The sequence below is a fragment of the Caloenas nicobarica genome, unplaced genomic scaffold (assembly GCF_036013445.1).
Source record: "Caloenas nicobarica isolate bCalNic1 unplaced genomic scaffold, bCalNic1.hap1 Scaffold_86, whole genome shotgun sequence".
NCBI classification, from domain to species: Eukaryota; Metazoa; Chordata; class Aves; order Columbiformes; family Columbidae; genus Caloenas; species Caloenas nicobarica.
In genome coordinates, this window is record NW_027017719.1 from 405550 (window position 1) to 425080 (window position 19531).

General features: G+C 52.1%; 1 protein-coding gene across 1 annotated transcript; it reads left to right on the forward strand.

Moving 5' to 3' along the window:
• The first annotated feature begins 16185 nt into the window (after nt 1-16185).
• On the forward strand, nt 16186-17160 carry LOC136002961 (olfactory receptor 14A16-like). Its single transcript, XM_065658198.1, has one exon. It carries the CDS (start codon nt 16186-16188, stop codon nt 17158-17160), a length of 975 nt encoding a protein of 324 aa, XP_065514270.1.
• Nucleotides 17161-19531: the final 2371 nt, after the last annotated feature.

Consider the following 19531-nt stretch of genomic DNA (forward strand, 5'->3'; position numbering starts at 1 on the left):
AGGGAGAGCTTCTTGACACCTTTCTTTACTGAAGAGAGGCCAATAATAATGATGGGGACAGACTTTTTAGCAGGGCATGTTGTGATAGGACAAGGGATGATGGGTTTGAATTAGAAGAGGAAAAATTCAGGTCAGACATGAGGAGGACATTTTTTACGATGAGGCTGATGAAACATAAGCACTGGTTTCCCAGAGAGGTGGTGGGTGCCTCGTCCCTGGAGACATTAAAGGCCAGGCTGGATGGGACTCTGAGCAATGTGGTCTGAGGGAAGATGTCCCTGGTCATGGCAGGGCGGTTGGACTAGATGATCTGTAAAGCTCCCTTCCAACACTCTATGATTCTATGATTCCTACCTCCAACAAAAGATCCACCATCTAGGAAATAACCCTGCAAACATAGGATCATAGAATCATTTGAGTTGGAAGAGACCATTAAGATCATCGAGTCCAACCACAACCTAACTCTAGCACTAAACCACATCCCTAAGAACCTCATCTATACATCTTTTAGAGACCTCCAAGAATGGTGACTCAACCACTTCCCTGGGCAGCCTGTTGCACTGCTTCACAAACATTTCCGTGAAGAAACGTTTCTTAATATCCATTCTGAACCTTCTCTGGCAGAAGCTGAGGCCCAAAACTGAGCTGAGGATTCGAGTTGTGGCCTCACCAGCGCTGAGTACAAGGGGATGATCGTTGCCCTGGTTCTGCCCACTACACTATTCTTGATGCACGCCAGGAGGCCATTGGCCTTTTTGGCCACCTGGGCACACACTGGCTCATGTTCAGCTGCTGTCGATCAACGCCCCTGTGGGTGAAGAACCTTTCCCTCATGTCCAACCTAAACCTCCCGTGGCACATCTTACTTCCATTCCCTCCGTTTCTGTCATTGGTCACCAGAGGGAAGAGATCAGTACCTTCCCTTCCTTCTCCCCTCATGAGGAAGCTGTCACGACCATGAGGTCTCCTTTTAGTCTTTTCTTCAGCTCTGATGGTGACAAACCCCTTGCTTTGCTTTCTGAAGCAGAAAGGAGAAGCCATGACCTCCAGGCATTGGGAAGGGGGATCCTGTCCCTCACACACGGCTCAGGGCTCTTCCTGGGACCGTGGGATGTGGGTGTGCAAGGCCGAGGGAAGGACAACACTGGTACAATAACTTGCAGCTTCCCCATGGGGCTGCAAGGAGGCAACGAGGCCCCAGTGCCATGAGGACAATGTCTTCTCCTAGGCCTCAGTGGCAGAGACAACTGCCATGGCCAAGGGGTCAGAGACCTGGGTTCTGTTGGTCCCTTCCAGCCTTGCCAGCGCCCTTTGCCACCTCCATCACAAGCTGTTCTACACAGTCCTACACCTGCCCCTCTTTCCCTGCAGGCTGTAGACACCCATCTCTCCCCACCTGCTCTCACCCCAGCATTTCTGCCCCTTCACTGATGTGTTTGCACCCTCACTGGCTGTTCTTTGGAACACAAAGCCATGGGCTGATCCAGCTCCCTCTGCGTGACCTCTTGCACCACAGCACTGCCCTTCCAGTGACATTTCTTCCTCCTGATATCCAGTCCTCACCTTCCAAGTTGCACTTTTTGATATTTTTTTTCTCTTTCCTGCTTCTTCCCACTATCAAGGAAAGCTCACCCATCTCAGAAACTTCCCTTCAGGCAGGGAACCCAACCTGTTAGTCTTCTTCTGGTCTTTTACCTGACTGCAGAGAAGTAACCTCACCATGACCTTCTAAATCTCATGGCTGCTGCTGGTCTTTCAGCTTCTCTTATAGGCACGACGATGTCCCTGCTGCTGTTCCATCATGTACTCAGGTGGGATGGACATGACAACCCGTCTCCAAGGCCTTTCCTGGGTAGGGCCTGTGGGTACCTTGGCAGAGGTTCTTTCCCAGCCATGTTCCTGCTGCTGGCCTGTCAGCTCCAGAGACAGAACTGACCTCACAGTCCCCTTCACAGCCACACGCTTCTGACTGGATTAGGAGACACTGACACACAGCTGATGTCATAACACACCATACCCATCCCTCAACCTCCTATGGCCCAGGACCTGACCAGATGAATGTATGCTTGTATTATGGAAGTTATCAAATGTATATCCTACTAACGATTTGAGCACATAAACATCCCAGTGCTGCATCCAGGCAGATTCCTCTGGTATGTAACATCCAACATGAAGTGACCTCTAGGCACTGTCTGCCCCACAGGCCTTCATGGAAGCTCAAGGAATGTCTGGTTATTTTTCACTTGGGCTCATCTCACCTCGGCTTCCTGTCACCTCACATACATGACGTGCATGCTAACGGCTCATCTGTTCAACGAAAACCTCCTGTTGCCACTCCCAAGGGATGGGAGGTACCTCAGCCCTAAGGTGTGTCCCCCTGCTCTGTCTTCATCTGAAATGTCCCACGTCATGTGGAACGGACACAGGGATTTCGGTTCAAGAAAGCACATCCCAATGCTGCGTTCACGTGTTTTCCCATGGGATGTTACTCCCAACATGAAGTGACATCAGGACACTGTCCTTTCAGGAGTCCCCTGGAACACCTGATAGTGTTTGTGCTCACTCGGGTTCATGTCAACTCACGTGAATGATGTGCATGTTCGCATCTCATCAATACAATGTAAACACTGAGTGTCCATCCATGCAGGGAAGAAGAGCCTCTGTGAGCTGGGGTGAGAGGCCAGGGTTGGAAATAGTGGTTGTGAAGGGCCAGCGCAGGATGATGCCCTGGGGCATCTTCTGTGGGGTGTCCAATGAACATGGGCACAGAATGGACCCTGCTTTGCTGGTCTTGAAGTCCCTGGCAGGAGGCCTGGCTGTGAAAGGACACTGCTGTGTGCCCAGCCCTGCACACACACACTGTGCAGCTGCACAACGGTGTTTCATCTGTGGGCTGCTTCCTTGGGCATGTTCTTGAGAAAAGCTTTGAAAGAAGACCTAAACCTTCCAGCACTGCCCTCAGGAGATCAGCGTTCTTCATGGAATGCTGTTCTGAGGCCAGCTCTGTCACAGCAGTGCCCATTGCCTGTCCCTGCCTGCGCTCACAGGACTGACACACAGCAGGACGGTGACCAAGCTGCCAGAGCACTCAGGCCTTGCACCAACACAAGGGATGAGAAGGAGAGTGTGGGAGTGGAAGGAGAACACCTCTGGAAAATGAAGTGCTGGTGTTCCCTGGCAGTGCTGCAATGCTGGACTCTTTTCCCGTCCTCCCATGCACAAAGGAACAACCGCTGCAGCTCCAAAAAGGCCTTGCAGGAAGGACATAGTGAAAAACAATTCACTGCAGGAATCTTTATTTTGTTTGGAGAGAAGGAGAGTACTGTTCCACATTTACACAACCAATGGTTATAAAAGAAAAGCTGACAGTGGTTAGAAAGGGGATGACAAAATTATCACAATAAAAAAACAACCAATAACAACAGAAAATCCAGATGACAGGCTGGGCCTGTTATTAGCTCCATTAAAACTCCTTTGTACAAGCAGATCAACAGTTTATTGCTTCAGAAAAAACAAAGATATGAATTTCCACAGGGCATCCTTGAGCTCCTGGTTCCTCATGCTGTAGATGAGGGGGTTCACTGCTGGAGGCACCACTGAGTACAGAACGGCCATCACCAGGTCCATGGATGAGGAGGAAATGGAGGGGGGCTTCAGGCAGGAAAATGAGCCAGTGCTGATGAACAGGGAGACCACAGCAAGATGGAGGCATGTGGAAAAGGCTTTGTGCTGACGCTGCTCAGAGGGGATCCTCAGCACGGCCCTGAAGATCTGCACATAGGACAGCACAATGAACACAAAACACATAAAAGCTAAGGAAACAGTGACCACTATGAGCCCAGGTTCCCTGAGGTAGGAGTTTGAGCAGGAGAGCTTGAGGATCTGGGGGATTTCACAGAAGAACTGACCCAAAGCATTGCCCTTGCACAGTGGCAGTGAAAATGTATTGGCCGTGTGCAGCAGAGCATTGAGAAACCCAGTGGCCCAGGCAGCTGCTGCCATGTGAACACAAGCTCTGCTGCCCAGGAGGGTCCCGTAGTGCAGGGGTTTGCAGATGGCAACGTAGCGGTCATAGGACATGACTGTGAGGAGACAATACTCTGCTACTGCCAAGAAGGCAAATGAGAACAGCTGTGCAGCACATCCTGTGTACGAGATGGACCTGGTATCCCACGAAGAATTTGCCATGGATTTGGGAAGAATGGTGGAGATGGAGCCCAGGTCGAGGAGGGAGAGGTTGAGCAGGAAGAAGTACATGGGGGTGTGGAGGTGCTGGTCACGGGCTATGGTGGTGATGATGAGGCCGTTGCCCAGGAGGGCAGCCAGGTAGATGCCCAGGAAGAGCCAGAAGTGCAAGAGCTGCAGCTCCTGTGTGTCTGCGAACGGCAGGAGGAGGAAGTGGGTGATGGAGCTGCTGTTGGACATTTGCTTCCGATGGGTATGGAGCACTGTCACAGGAGCAAAAGACAGTGACAAGTTAGGGGAGACTTCTCTGAGCAAAATGAAAGCCATTGCTTATGCACCCTCCCCCTGCTCCACACCCCCTTGTCCTTTTCCAGACCTTCCTTCAGCTCCGTGGCTGAGCCCTGGGTGGTGCTGGCTGGAGGTGCTGTGAGGAGCAGGATCTGTGCCCGCTGGCTGCCCAGGAGTCAGCCCTGCTCTGCAGCAGGGGGTCATGGGAACGGGGGGCAGGGGCCAGTCCTGGGGTTCAGCTGTGTCAGATGGAACCATTCCTGCTGCAGGAGGGCCTGTCAGCATCTGCTCTCCCAGTGATAAGGAACTAGGATTACACAAGGCAGTTTGAGATTTTTGGGTTTTTACAGCTTCCTGCAATTGCCCTGGAGAATGTTCTTCTGACTCAGAAAGCCTCAGCATTTCTGCTCCATGTCTGTGGGTCAGTGCAGATTAGGGGGACCTGGTCTGTTCCATTGTCTTGCTCCAGCTGCCCTGGGCTGGCACCTTTCTGAGATGGAGGCTGATCACACTGCCATGTTACCCTGAACAGCCACCAGGCCCTGCTGAGAGCAGAGGGACCCACCTATGACCATGACAAGTCTCATCCTTTCCTAAGGTCTCAGCACCCCACGTTTAGCCCAGGACACACATGGCTCATTTCACAAACCCAACGGCATTTTCGCTGTTGTAGCATCTCTGTGTTTCTCCATGGGGCTTAAGATAACACTAAGGTGTTATAGCACAGGTTTGCACCCTGGTGGGGAGCTCACAGCTTGGAAGGAAACCTCAAGGATGTAGGGAAGTGTCCTAATAACATCATTTGATTACGGGAGACTCAGCTCATTCCCCAGCCCCACAGACTGCATTGCCCTCAGCCCCACAGGTCAGAGGAAAGCTGGGACAGGTGTTCCCATGGACACACCTGCAGGAAAGGACCCACAACATCAGGCTGTGACTCTGCAGCTGAAACTCCCATCCCCAGAGAGCCTGACAGCAAGAACCAGATCACACCAACAGTGACCCAGAGCAGTGGAGCAAGAAGGAAACTGCGGTGAGGGTGGGTGTGAGAGAGGCCAGGGCAGAGGCAGCCGGGCACTCAGACAGCGTCACCCTTCCCCAGCTGTGCAGCCACCTCCCACACACCAGCATTGCCGGGCAGCTGCTCTCAGCCCCTGTGCTCTGCAGAGGGAACTGGAGCTCTGGCTGCACAGGAGCTGCTTCATGCCTTGGAGCCCCCGGCCCTGAGGGCAGAGGCTTTGCTGGGTGGGAGAGGAGGCGAGGGGGCTGCTCACAGGAGGGATCTGCACTGCAGGGGATCATCCGGCGTTTTCTCTGTTCTCCCTCCCATAACAATTCTGGGATTAGTTTCCTCACATTTCTGGTCATTTCCCTGCCGTCTGGAGATTCTCCCGCTGAGAAGTGTTTCCCTATTGATGTCTTTTCCCTATCAGTGCTCACGGACCCCATCCCACGCTCTGTGCCCTCACCCTGCCCCTACAGAAACCTGCCTGTTTGCAGGGCACTGCGTGGGGGCATCTTCCTGTTTGCAGGTTGGGAAACAGGTCAGGTCAGATTGAAGCTTACCGGTCCAGCAAAGGTGATGCAGGTGCTGTCCACAGGCAGAGGGGTGGTGAAGGGATGTTATGAGCCTTCTGGCAGATGTACTGATCACTCAAAGTTGCAGTTCAGGAATCTCAGTGACTTCTTTAACCATGAAGGCTCATTTTCATTTTATCCTTTCCTGCACCCCCCGCCCCTTGGGATAGGAAACTGAAAAGACAGGCTCAGGAAAGCTCCTCATCTTTCTGGTAATCCTTGCATTGATCTTGTCCTTGGGGCACCCCCTTGGAGAAATGCTGGGAGTGAGCTGGAGCTGTGAGCAGCCCTGACCCACACAGCACCCTCTCCACAGCAGAAGGACCCTGCCCTGCTGGGAGTCGCTCCTTCCATCCACGGCTTCTCTCCTCAGTGTTCTTGGGATCTCCCCGGACAGGCTGAGCGCTGACCCTGGCAGGTGGCAGAGTCCCTGCCCCGGCACAGCCCTGGGGTGCAGGGACCCTGCTCTGCAGGACAGCCCTGGGCACCCCTGGGTGCTCACCATCTCTGCAACCATCCCTGGGAGAAGGCAGCTGTCATGTCCTGTCCCGCTGATGATGCAGCAGGGAAGCCCTGCTCTTAAGCACGTTCTTGTCAATATTAGAGATACTGAGATAGTCCTCCTGAAAAGTCTCATAAACTGTAAGAGGTACCAGCTTTAGGAGATCTTTCCCGGAACTGCAGCTACATTGCCCTGGAGCCAGAGACTTACCATGCTAAGGGCTGTGAAGATTCTTCTCCAAGTGAGCGAGAGCTCTGTCCCCCCACCCCAGATTGTCTTTAAACTTTCTCTGCCTGGCTCCATCCCCTCGGTGCTGCAGGCAGAGCCCTCAGCCCTGCTGCGCTTTGCAGAGGAGCTGCTCCTGGACAGAGCTGTCTCTCTGCAGCGCTGCCGCTTGCCATGAGCTCCCTCTGTCCCAGGAGCCCAGCCCAGCTCAGGAGTACAGGAGCAGCCCAAGGTGGCACTTCCTCTGTCTGCTCTGGGCTCCCTTGTGGTGTTCCTGGGGCTCCAGGGGAGCATCCCATGAAACAGTGTGAAGTAATCAGTGATGTTTCTTCTCTTACCTTTACAGAGACAGTTCCTTCCTGGAGTGGTATTTTTCATATTAGAATTTGCGCATGACAGTCATCTTTTCTCGACCCATCATTAGACAGGACACCAGCAAAGATCTAAATTCTCCAAGCTAGAGGGAAGAATATCTCCAGTTGCATGAATTTAGGTATTTTATTCTGTGTTTGTAGTCCTTGGGCTAGAAAGACATTCAGCAATCTTTTGGCCATGTCATGCCTCTGCTCTGAAGCAAATCCATTGCTCACATGGGCTCTTGGACACTTGGTACCAGGCTTCCTTGTGGTGGTCAGAGGTTTCCTGGTGCCACAGCTGGGGTGGTTCAGCCCAGATGTGAGGCAATGTCCTCAGCCAGGGACCTGACTGGGGGAGCTGGAGCTGTCAGTGTTGCAGACAGAGCTGTGACACGGATGGAATAAACTGCCAAGGCAGGGTGGCAGAAGTCAGTTCATCTGGTCGTCAAGGACAGCAGCCTCCAAGCACAGCTCCAGTCCAGAACAAAACTCAGTCTAGACCTGTAAGGACATTCAAGAGCCACATAATGAGCTGTTTCTACTTCAGGAACAGTTAAAGGAGAAACAAAGACAGCGTGTGGCCGTTGATGAATTTAATAAGAGAAAGCGGTGAGAGTCTCTGTGTCCTCTTGTCCTCCATCTTCACCAGCATGTTCTCCCAGGCCACTGTGACATGAGACAGGAATCTGGAGGAAAACAACCAGCAGTGGATGGGGATCAAGTCAGGGCTCACTGGAACTAACACAATCCTGACCAGTCTATGGGACAGGAGGGGCAGCATCCCAGGAGCTGAGACAGCAGGACCATGTCACAGGGAGGCCACTCTCCACCATCTCTGAAAGCTCATGGAGACTGGGGGGACTCCCTGACCACTGGCAGCTCTCACGCAGTGTGTGCACTTTTCAAAAACGGCCAACAGATGAGCAGGGGAACTCAAAACTGTGCACCAGAGCATGTCCACTGGGACCCCATTTCTGGGTGTCTGAAGGAGAAGGTGATGGGGTTTACCCAGGGTCCATTGTGCCTGTCCGCCCTCTTTGCTTTCTGTGAGGAAAGGACAGGATTGTTGGTTGCGGGGAGAACACTGATGGTCTGTTACCTGGAAGTCAGGAAGACATTCATCATCATCCCCTGCAATATTAGAGTGTCCAAGTTAGGATATTATGGTCTGTGTCAGTGTGTAAGTACATGAGTAAAAACCAATCTGGATGGATGGGCTTGGAAAGGTGCTATAGGAAGGGAGAAACTTTGCAGTCATGAGGACAGTCAAGCACTGGAAGCTGTTTCCCAGGCATGTGCACTCACTCTGTCCCAGAAAGTGTCCAAGATGTGTTTGGATAAAGCCCTGAGTAATCTGGTCTGACCCTCCTTTGCGCAGGAGGTTGGTCAAGACACCTCCCAAGCTCCCTTTGAGCCTGGATGATGCTGTCCTTCCTTCCCCCTTGTATTTTCCATTTAGGGAGAGCTCTCAAGTTCTCTCTGACCACAGAAATAATTCACATGAGGTGCAGGGCTGCTTTACAAGTACCTGAAACATGCCTGACCACAACTTTTGCATCCCTTTTCATTTGCCCAAACCCAGGGTCTCCTTTTCTTTGCTCTCCTCATGCCCAACTCCTTAATCCTTTTAGAGCAGGTTGCTCAAGAGGTATCAGCATCCATGTACGGAGTCTGCACATCAGCCAGACATCAAAGTCACCATCAAGAGTCTTTTACCCCAGGAAGGGGAAAACTTCCAATGCAGGCACCAAACCAGTGCCCAACCTGCCTGGAGAGCCAGCACAGTTGTGCCACACAACAGCAACGTCTGAGGGAAGCTGGAGGTGATGGGAATTGAAATGGTTTCAACCCAAATCATAGAATCATAGAATCATAGGATCATAGAATCATTTAGGCTGGAAAAGACCCTTAAGAACATGGAGTGCAACCGTAAATCAAACACTGCCAAGGTCACCACTAAGCCATATGCCTAAGTAACACATCTCCACATCTTTTAAATACTTCCAGGGATGGAAGATAAAATCCTGAGCTGGCAGGACACCATTAAGTGCAGTTAGACATAAGATACTTGTCATGCCTGTGAGTTCGGACCTCGTTGGCAGAATGTCTCAGAACCCCTCAGTGAGGAGGGCAGGGTGTTGGGGAGATGGGAGCACGTTTCAGTTTCCCAGATCCCAGGACAGAGCCTAAGCCATCCTTCCCGTCAACTCTGGCATTCAATTTCTTGAGATGCAAATCTGGTGGGCCTTCTGTGGATAATCATGTTAAAAGGCATGAATAATCCTTTAAGTGTTTGTGTAATTTCTCTAAGAGTGTCAGTACAAAAAAATAATTAGAAAAAAGGTTAATCTGCCTAAGTATAATCTCCCACATTTCACTCTGCATCAGTGGTAGCCCCACTGGCAGTGCAAATCAAATACTGCAAATTTGCAGTATAAGGCATGATACCCCATGTATAAGTACATATCAAAATGGTTCAGATGAAGGGTGGTCTGGCAAAAGTCACCTTTTGTGTCCCCAGGTGCACGGACACTGCTCATGTGCCTCTGCAGAGAGGGGCAGAAGCTGGATCCCCTTCTCAGGACAGACTCCTTCCAGGAGAGACACAGCAATGGGGGTAACTCTTCAGGTCTTTACGGAATTTCACTCAGCATCAGTTTTGACGTATTGGGTGCTTTCCTGTGACTACTCTTTCTGCACCAATGATCATAAAAAGACAACCGTTTAGTAAGCCATGGTCATAAAGGGGCTGTTAGGACAAGCAAGTTCACCATGAACTCTGGAGAGAGTGAGGAAGTTTCTAATAAGCAGCAGGAAGAACCAAGAAGCTCAAGGTCTCTTCTGGAGAGCGGGAGGCCCTGAGCAGCAGAGATTGGCCACGTATAGGTGTGGGAGAGGGTCAGGGCATGTCAGGGAGAAGCAATGAGATGGCTGATGGTTTAGTGAACCCTTACAGCCACGTCTGAGCCCAGAAATGGAAAGCAGTTGATGTGTGCAGGTGGAGGAGGAATAGGAGGAAGATTTTCCTGGGAATATGGAAGGAAGAAAGGCCTCTCTTGGGCTTATCATATATGGCAGTGACATTGCCATCTTGTGGGCATGGCTGTGCCTGGGAGATGGGGAATGGCTGCTGCTGGGGTGGCTGTGCTCAGTCATGGCCCATGAGCTGACCCTGCTCTGCTCCTCTCTTACACTGCCCACACTTGGGTGGACCTCAGGAAATATCCATGAACCTGGTGGATGCATGAACTTCCTGCAGTGATGGGATATGGATCCAAATAGAGGATCCAAGCAAGTTTGGGACTGGGACATTGAGGTGATTGGTGACCATTGCCAGGTGTATGAAAGAAGCCGGAGGAGTTGTGAGAAACTCCCAGGCATTTCCAACTCCACAGAAAACCAGAGCCTTGCAGTTAAAGCAACAGCACTTGACATAAAACCCACCCCCAAAACACAAAGCACTCACACTGTCCAAAGGAAAAGCCTTGAAAAATATTTGAGAAAAATTTACCAAGCCCCAGGGGTCAGGACTCAGCCATTCTGATGATAAAAAAACAAACCTTAAGGGCTGACATGGCACCAGAGCCACCTCCGCATCACCTTCACCACCTGTAACCGGTGTCTCCAAGTCTTTCCTTCACCAACCTCCAGGAACACGGACCTCAACTGGTTGTTTCCTTCACAGCCGTGTCAGCGATGGCCCTTCGTGGGGTCCCAAACACCCTCAGAAACTTGGGTTTTGCCTCGGCCTTTCACTTACACAGAGGTTTGTTCATTCTTTCAGTAGCTGCAGTTCAGGATCATGGCAGCAGAGGGCTCATTAACATCTAAAATGCTCTTTCAAGCAAAGGCTTTGTGCAGCATTTTCTTAAAGACTTCAAGTCTGGTGTGGATGATCAGGAGATTTCAGGAATAGCCAAACAGAGAGCATTTCCATAATAACTAGGAATAAAGCCAAATTTCTTCTATTTCCTTCCCTGCTCGCCCTTCCCAACCTTTCCAGAACAGGTGGTATCAGCAGCCTCCAGTTCATATGGATGTGGAGCATCTCCTGATAAAGACTGAATATGTCAGAAAAGTGGGTGCCTGACGCACCACTTGAGTGAGGAGATAGTCCAGGCCACCTCAAGAGGAGTCACACTTCTCTGGACCAAGGCTGGGTGTTCCTGGGAATGTCAGGTGCCACAGCACAGCTACACCTGTGTTCAGGGACCTGGTCAAATGACCCATCTCCTTTTCTATAATGGTGTCTGAGTTTGCTCAGGTAACCCCTGACTTGAGCCCCATCCACTCCTGGGTGTTCTCCAGACTTCTGACTTCAGGAGCAAAGTCCCAGGAGACCATGCTGGTGAAGATGGAGGCAAAGAAACCATCAAGTACCTCAGTCCTGTCTGATTTTACTCTTAGGAAGTTCAGCAGCAGGCCCATGATCGCCCCGTCTCTTCTTTTACTGTAAGGAAGCTGTGTCAGATCATCTTGCTGCCATTACCCTCCCGGCAGCTATCAAGTCCAGGGGAGCTTTGGCATCATCCCCACATTCATGGACAAGGTTTCTAAATTCCTTATTAACAGCTTCCCCTGCTTCCACCTCCTGTCTGCTGCCTTTTTGCCCTGGAGCTCCATAATTTCAGATGAGCAGCCTCACGAGACAAATGCTTCGGTTCATGGGTACTTGGAGAGATCATTCTTGTGCTTGGAGCAGGCTGTCCTGTAACGCTTCTCAGATTTCCTGAGCTCCTTCACTCCTCTGAGCTTCTTCCCATGGCACCACCTGTGTCAGCCCTAGAAGTATGTCAAATTATTCTCCTCTGAAGCCCATCAGCCCTCTGCTGCTGGCCTTCCTCCCTCCCCTCTGGTGCCTGGGACCCCACTGTTTCCTGGTCACCACAGCCAAGGTGGACACTGATGTTCACATCCCCCACCAGCTCTTCCTTGTATCCCAGTGCCAGATCCAGGTGAGCATCACCCTTGTTGACCCACCAGGCAAACATGTTGAGAAGTTGGCCCAGGACTTTTGGTACCTGCCACTTTGCTGGCCAGTGAATGTCAGGGGGATTTCAGTTCCCCATAGGAACCTGCTCATTGACTGGAGACTTCCTCGTGTTGCTGAACGGAAGATCTTTTCCATTTCTTCTCCATGATCAAGTAGATTGTAACACCCAACATGTTGTCACTTGTACTGGGTTTACATGGCAAAGTCTTGGAACTGGGGGTGAGGGTGGGTATGCTACAGTTGTCACCTCTCTGAGAAGACAACAAGACAAATCCTTCCCAAATCTGAGCCACTCAGTGATGCTGGCAGCACCTCTGTGATATTGTATTTGAGAAAGGGTAAAAAACGCTGCACAACAGCAGGTGGGAGAGAGGAGGGAGGAAATGGGAGAGAAAAAGCACTGCAGACACCAAGGTCATATCCCACAGGACCCAAGTAGGTCCCTCAGCAGGCCAAAGCCTGCTCTCCTGAAATCCTGCTCTTTGCCTTGTTATCATCTTCCAGGAGCCTCAACTCTACTTTCTCATTCCTGACTGTTACATCCCTGACCAACTCTTTCTGCTTTGTAAGTGTCAAGTCCCACAGGGCACCTCACCTCACTGAGTCCTCAGTCACCTGTGTCGGGAAGATGTTGTCAATGAGCTCCATACCCCTTCTGGATGGCTGGTACCTTGCAGATATTGGGATATCTTAGGTCTGCAACAAGGACAGGGTCTGGAAACATGAGGCTTCTTTCACTTGTTTGAAGGATCAGTGAGCGTGTAGCTGATGTTCACCTACCACAAAACTGCCCTTGTTGTTCTGCCCTCTCATGCTGACTCCTCAACTTTCAGCTGACATTGTCTGTCCCCAGGTAGAACTCCAAGCATTCCTGCGGCTCACCCACATGAAGGGAGACTTCCCCTCTAAGTCCAGGCCTCTGGCATGATGAGCACGAGACCCCCAGCACCCCACTGTTTCTCCAGGAGAGGCTATTTGTAGTACCCTCATGTTCTTATCTTGGGAGAGGCAACCTTATCAGGATAAGTGATCTGTATACAAACATTGAGAAGTGAGCAAACAGACCTTGAGAAACTTTGGGATTCACTGATCAGAAAGCTCTGAATTTTGATAAGGAGAAGTGGCCAGTTCTGTATCAGGGCAGGAGAATAACCCCATCCACCAGGACAGACCAGGACCTGACAGGCTGAGCAGTGACCCTGAGGAGAAGGGCCTGGGCACTACAAGGGCTGCCACACAAGCCCGTGCTGCACGCTCACCATGAACAAGGCAGCTGCACACGGGGCTGCATGAGGAGGAGCGTGGGAACCCAGACACCTGGAGTTCTCATCCCATTCGATTCAGCACTGGTGTGACCCCACACACACGGGTGTGTACCAGTGTGCGGCTCCCAGTTTGGAGAAGCAGGGAGGAACTGGAAAGTGCAGGGCTCTGCCAAGGCAGGGGTCAGGACCTTGTGCACATGGTGAGGGATGCTGAGGGACCTGGGCTGCTTTGGCCCAGCAGCACTGGGGAGGCTGCAGCAGTGTAGGAGTAGCCTGAGAGTGCTTGAAGGGTGGTTTCAGAGAGGGTGGAGGTTTTCTTCATAGTGGGAAACAGAATAGGAATGAAATAATGGCACACAGTGCAGCTGGGGAGGTCCAGGCTGGACATGAGCAGAAAGGAATGTGAGTGGAAGGGCAGTGCTGTGGTGGAGCAGGTCACCCAGAGGAGTCTGCATCAGCCCAAGGCTTTGGGCTTCAAGGAACAGCTGGGGAGGACGGAGAGATCTCAGCAAAGGAAGGAAGACGCTCAGACAAGAGCAAGGTGGGGCAGCAGGGGGGATGTCTCCAGCCTGCAGGGAAAGAGGTGCAGGTGATGCCACAGCATAGGACTGGCTGTCGTGGAGATGATCAAGGGATGTAAAAAGGCTGAAAGGTGCCAACAGACATGAGCTCCTTCTCCCCTTAGCGATGGCTGTTGTCTCCACCTCTGATGCCTGTGAGGAGACACCTCGTCCTTACAGCACAGGGGCCTCAGGGCCTCCTTGTCCCCAGCCAGGAACCTGGGAGGTGTGGGACCATAGTCCTGCCCTTGGCCTTTCACGGCCCCACATCACACTGTCCCAGGAAGAGCCCTGGGCAACGTGGGAGGGACAGGATCTGCCTTCCCAGGGCTGGGGGTCGGGGCTTGGCCATTTGGTTAATGTAACATATCCAGGTTTACTCAGCATAAGAGCCACCTTTACTTTGCTTACCCTGTGCTCTGCTTTCAGTTTTCTGCCCTAACTGACCCTGGGGATGGTTTCTCAGTAGTGTCCCTCAGTGGGACCTGGTAACATTACAAGAAGCTTTGGAGTTTGAATCTGACTTTGACTACTTCAGAGGTTTCTTCCACTGCCTCTCAGGGTCTGAGGCTCATGCACTCAGCACCAAAGCCACCAGAGGGGTCATTAAAGTGCCTGGGGCTGATCCTGTGCTGCTGAGCTGGGCTGGGCTCCTGGGACAGAGGGAGCTCATGGCAAGCGGCAGCGCTGCAGAGAGACAGCTCTGCCCAGGAGCAGCTCCTCTGCAAAGCGCAGCAGGGCTGAGGGCTCTGCCTGGGGATCTCAGGGAGACGAGCAAGGCAGAGAGAGATTAAAGGTGGTGAGGATTGGGAGGATGACTGAGAGCTCACTGGAGGAGAAATCTTTGCAGCCCTTGACATGGTAAGTCTCTGGGTGCAGGGCAATGCAGCTGTAACTCGTGGAGGCGTCTCCTAAAACTGGCACAGGGACAGCCTGTGGGATCTGCAAGGACAGGGATCTTGTTAAGAAATTTTGAAAATCCGAGAAGCAGGTTTTGCAGCCAGGGGTGCCCAGGACTGTCCTGCAGAGCAGGGTCTCTGCACCCCAGGGCTGTGCCGGGGCAGGGACTCTGCCGCCTGCCAGGGTCAGTGCTCAGCCTGCCCGGGGAGATCCCATGGCAGCAGCTGTGGGTGGAAGGAGCGACCCCCGGCAGGGCACGCAGGGAGCTTGTGGGGCTGAAGGGTGCTGTGTGGGTCAGGGCTGCTCAGAGCTCCAGATCACCCCCACAGACATTGCAGAGGGTCCTTCTGAACAACGACACCAAGACAGCAACAGCTGCAAGGGAAGGAGTCCGTGCTTTCAGCTTTCCACTCTTGGTTGTCTGGGTGGGCAGTGGGAGATGGGGATTTATTTCTCGTCTTTGGAGAAGACACTGAGACCCCAGTTCTCATTAGAACTTGTCTGAGCTGCTCCTGAGCCCCTGCACACACAGAGCTGCCCCTGGACAGTGCCGCGAGGTGTGAGCAGGACAGAGCTGAGCACACAGCGGGTGGGACGGGGTCTGTGACACTGATAGGGAGCAGACCCAGGGACAGAGACACAGCTGCAGGCAGCAGACACATGGCAGAGAGAGGGAGCTGCGACCAGAAATGCTGGGGATGGGTATTAGGAAACCCCCTGCCATCCCCTGCGGTGCAGACACATTTCCTAGTGCAACCTCCTGGTCTTGTCTACTCCCCAGCAAAGCCTCTGCCCCAAAGCCATGGGGTCCATGTCTCGAGTCTCCACCTCAGCAGCTGGACCTCCAGGTGAAGGGCTCCTGGAACGTGGTACACAAAAAAGATGCTAAAAGTACTTGCTCTGCAGTGTCATTCTGTGAGTGGCAGCAGCACAGCCAGGTAAGTAGGAGGTTTCCCAGCATGCCCGTCTGCCTTCCTGTCCTTGCTTTATTTTTCAGGAGCACTGCAGTGTTCTTCCCTGTTTCTCCACCTGTCCCTGGTGCTCTTGCTCTCTGGGGTTGGGGTGGGAGTGTGGATCAACTTCAGTTCTGACACCAACACAGGGGGTCTTGCCCCAGAGGTGTGTTCATGGAAACTAGATGCCCAAGCTGCATTTTAAGCTGTGATGAACTGTTTTTCTCACTTGCTAGAAAGAGAGAATAGGCTAAAACATCCCTCCATCAGGGAGGGGGTTTTCCATGAGAAACAGCATGTTTATTTTCCTCAGAGAAGTCTCCTTTAATGTGTCATCTTCCTTTCCTCCTTGCACAGGTCCTCATGCCCACAGGCAGCAAATGTCCAACAGCAGCTCCATCACCCAGTTCCTCCTCCTGGCGTTCACAGACACACGGGAGCTGCAGCTCTTGCACTTCTGGCTCTTCCTGGGCATCTACCTGGCTGCCCTCCTGGGCAACGGCCTCGTCATCACCACCATAGCCTGTGACCAGCACCTCCACACCCCCATGTACTTCTTCCTGCTCAACCTCTCCCTCCTCGACCTGGGCTCCATCTCCACCACTCTCCCCAAATCCATGGCCGATTCCCTCTGGGACACCAGGGCAATTTCCTACTCGGGATGTGCTGCCCAAGTCTTTCTGTTTTTCTTTTTCATGTCAGCAGAATTCTTTCTTCTCACCACCATGTCCTGTGACCGCTACGTTGCCATCTGCAAACCCCTGCACTACGGGACCCTCCTGGGCAGCAGAGCTTTTGTCCACATGGCAGCAGCTGCCTGGGCCACTGGGTTTCTCAATGCTCTGCTGCAAATGGCCAATACATTTTCACTGCGACTCTGCCAGGGCAATGTCCTGGATCAGTTCTTCTGTGAAATCCCCCGGATCCTCAAGCTCTCCTGCTCAGAAACCTACCTCAGAGGTGTTTGTCTTATTGTGGTTGGTGTCTTTTTAGCTTTTATCTGTTTTATTTTCATTCTTTTCTCCTATGGGCAGATCTTCAGGGCTGTGCTGAGGATCCCCTCTGAGCAGGGACAGCACAAAGCCTTTTCCACTTGTGTCCCTCACCTGGCCGTTGTCTCCCTCTATATCAGCACTGGCATGCTTACGTACCTGAAACCCCCCTCCATCTCTTCCCCGTCCCTGGACCTGGTGGTGTCTGTTCTGTACTCGGTGGCGCCTCCAGCCGTGAACCCCCTCATCTACAGCATGAGGAACCAGGAGCTCAAGGATGCCCTGAGGAAACTCATGGCTGGATTCTTGTCAAAGACATTAAATTTCCCATCTTCTGCGTATCACTCATGGCATAACTCATGACAGGTCTAGCTTGTCTTGTTTGTATTTTGTATTTGTGGATGATTGTTTGGTTTTGGGGGAAGGCTGTTTGGTTTTGCTTTTTGAACTATAATAATATTGCTCAGAAAGAAATGTTATTCTTTATCCCCCTTCTAATTCTCTGTCACCCTTTACAGTTGAAGTCATAGACTTTTTAAATGAGAAGTCATGCTCTCTGTGGATTTAAACAAAATAAATGACCCTGCAGTGAACTGTTTGTCTGAGATCTTTGCAATCTTTGTGAAGCTCAATACAAGCTGTCTGTGGGCAAAGATGGAGGAAAGAGTCCCAGCAGAACAGCTCTGCCAGGGAGCACCAGCCTTGCTCTTTCCAGAGTCCTTCTCTTTCCACTTCCCCACTCTCCTTCTCAGCCCTTGTGTTGGTGCAAGGCCTGAGCGCTCCCAAGGCTTGGATCACCGTCCTGCTGTGTGTCAGTCCTGTGACCAGAGGCAGGGACAGGCAATGGGCACTTGTGTGACAGAGCTGGCCTTGGAACAGCATCTCCATCAGCAAGGGCATCTCCTTAGCACAGTGCTTGACTGTTTAGGTCGTCTTCCAAAGTTCCTTGAAGAACATTCCTAAGGAACAGACTCTCCAGAGGCTCATTGTTTTGCGTGTTTCCCTGTGGACTCAGTGTGATGAGATCAGCGTCCCAGTGCGGCTTTCGAGGGACTTTGGGCTGGTTGTTCAGGTGTTGCTTGTTGGTGACCAGCACCCACACAGATGGTGAATAAGGCAGGGTCCCTCTGAGCACCCTCCATGGCCACCCAAGAGTTTGTGTGGGAGGCGGTCAGTGGCAGTGACCACCATCAGCTGGGGCCGCCTCCCAGTCTGACCAGTATGGCCCCGCAGAGTCGGCACAGCCCGGGCACCACAGCCCACTTGATCTACAGAGCAAAACCCGCAGCTCGGGGGCTGTGGGGAGCGTGGGGACAGGGTGCAGGAATGGCAGCCAGGCCAGTGCAGGTGTGCTCTCTCTAGGGAAAGGCTTTGCGGGGAGATGAGATGTCCCAGGAGAAGAGCAGGACACAGTGTGTGTGCAAGAGAGACACGGAAACAGTCTGTCATGCTGCTGGGTGCCAGCTTGGGGCTGTTGTCTCTTGCAGCCACCCTCTTAATCATTGTCCTCTCACCATGGCTCAAAGAGCTTTTTCTTCCCCCCATGGAAGGACACCAGATGAGTAGGTCAGAAGTCCAGGTGTGCACTGAGGGGACATGTGAGCATGCACATCCTGTGTGGGGGGAAATGAACCCAAATGAGCACAGATGCCATCAGCTGTTCCTGTGGGTGCCATGGAGGCCTGTGGGACAGTGTCTTGAGGTCACTTCATGTTGAGAGTAACTTCCCCAAGAAACCACCTGAATGCAGCACAGGGATGTGCTTCCTTGAACTGAGGTCAGTGTGACCTCCCTGGAGACCTGCATCAGCTCCACCACCCAGACCCAGTTGCTGCCCAGCTTTGTGACCAACAGCGGCACCATCTCTGCTTGCAGCACTGTCACTACTATTTCCTGCAACTCTTGCATGTACTGAGTGCCTTGGTGTTGGTTTTTTTTGTTTTTTGTTTTCTGGCTGCCACATCCTGCGACCAGTGCTGGGCCCTAAGGCACCCACTGCATTTTGCAAGAGTTATAGGCTGGACGGTCTGTCTCCAGAAGGCAGCTGCACCCTGGCTATGGGGATTTCTATCCCCTACAGTCATCACTTCATTCTTGCCCCAGATACAGTTTTGTGTTTGTATTTTAGAGCCATTTGTCCCCTTCCTGTTCACATGGGCATCCCATGAATGCATCGCTGCTCTCTGCCGCAGTGTAGACAGGCACAAGGCCTTCTCCACCAGCTCCTCTCACCTCACCAGTGCCACCGTTTCTACAGCACCCTCATCCTTGCCTGTGGGGTGCCCAGAACAGCCCTCCCGAGACAGTTTGACAAAGCCTTTTTTCTGCACCATCCTCACATCCCTGTTCAATCCTCTCACCCACAGCTTAAGGACCAGAAAGGTTGGGCAGAAGTGGGGCACTGAGAAAAATGGCCAGGAAAGCTTGGAGGTGCACAGAGAGCCCATCAACATGTTGGCCTGCTGCTCTCTTCTGAACAGACCCAGAGGACCTGGAGAGCATTTGCTGTGTCCCAGAAACTCTCCTGGAAGGTTGGGTTATAGAGAAAACTTTTGGTGCAGGAAGGGGCAGACGGGTGCTGGTGGAACTGGCTGGTGTCACCATGAGACATCTCTCAAACACCTCAGAAAATTCATGGCTCTCAGGGAAGTTGCATGGTCCTCTGAGAAAGAAAATATCAAAACAGACTTATCATAGAATCCCAGAATAACTGTGGCTGGAAGAGACCCTTAAA

What these genes read in the sequence shown, in the direction of transcription:
- LOC136002961 (XM_065658198.1), top strand. Translation starts at nt 16,186, where the DNA reads ATGTCCAACAGCAGCTCCATCACCCAGTTCCTCCTCCTGGCGTTCACA.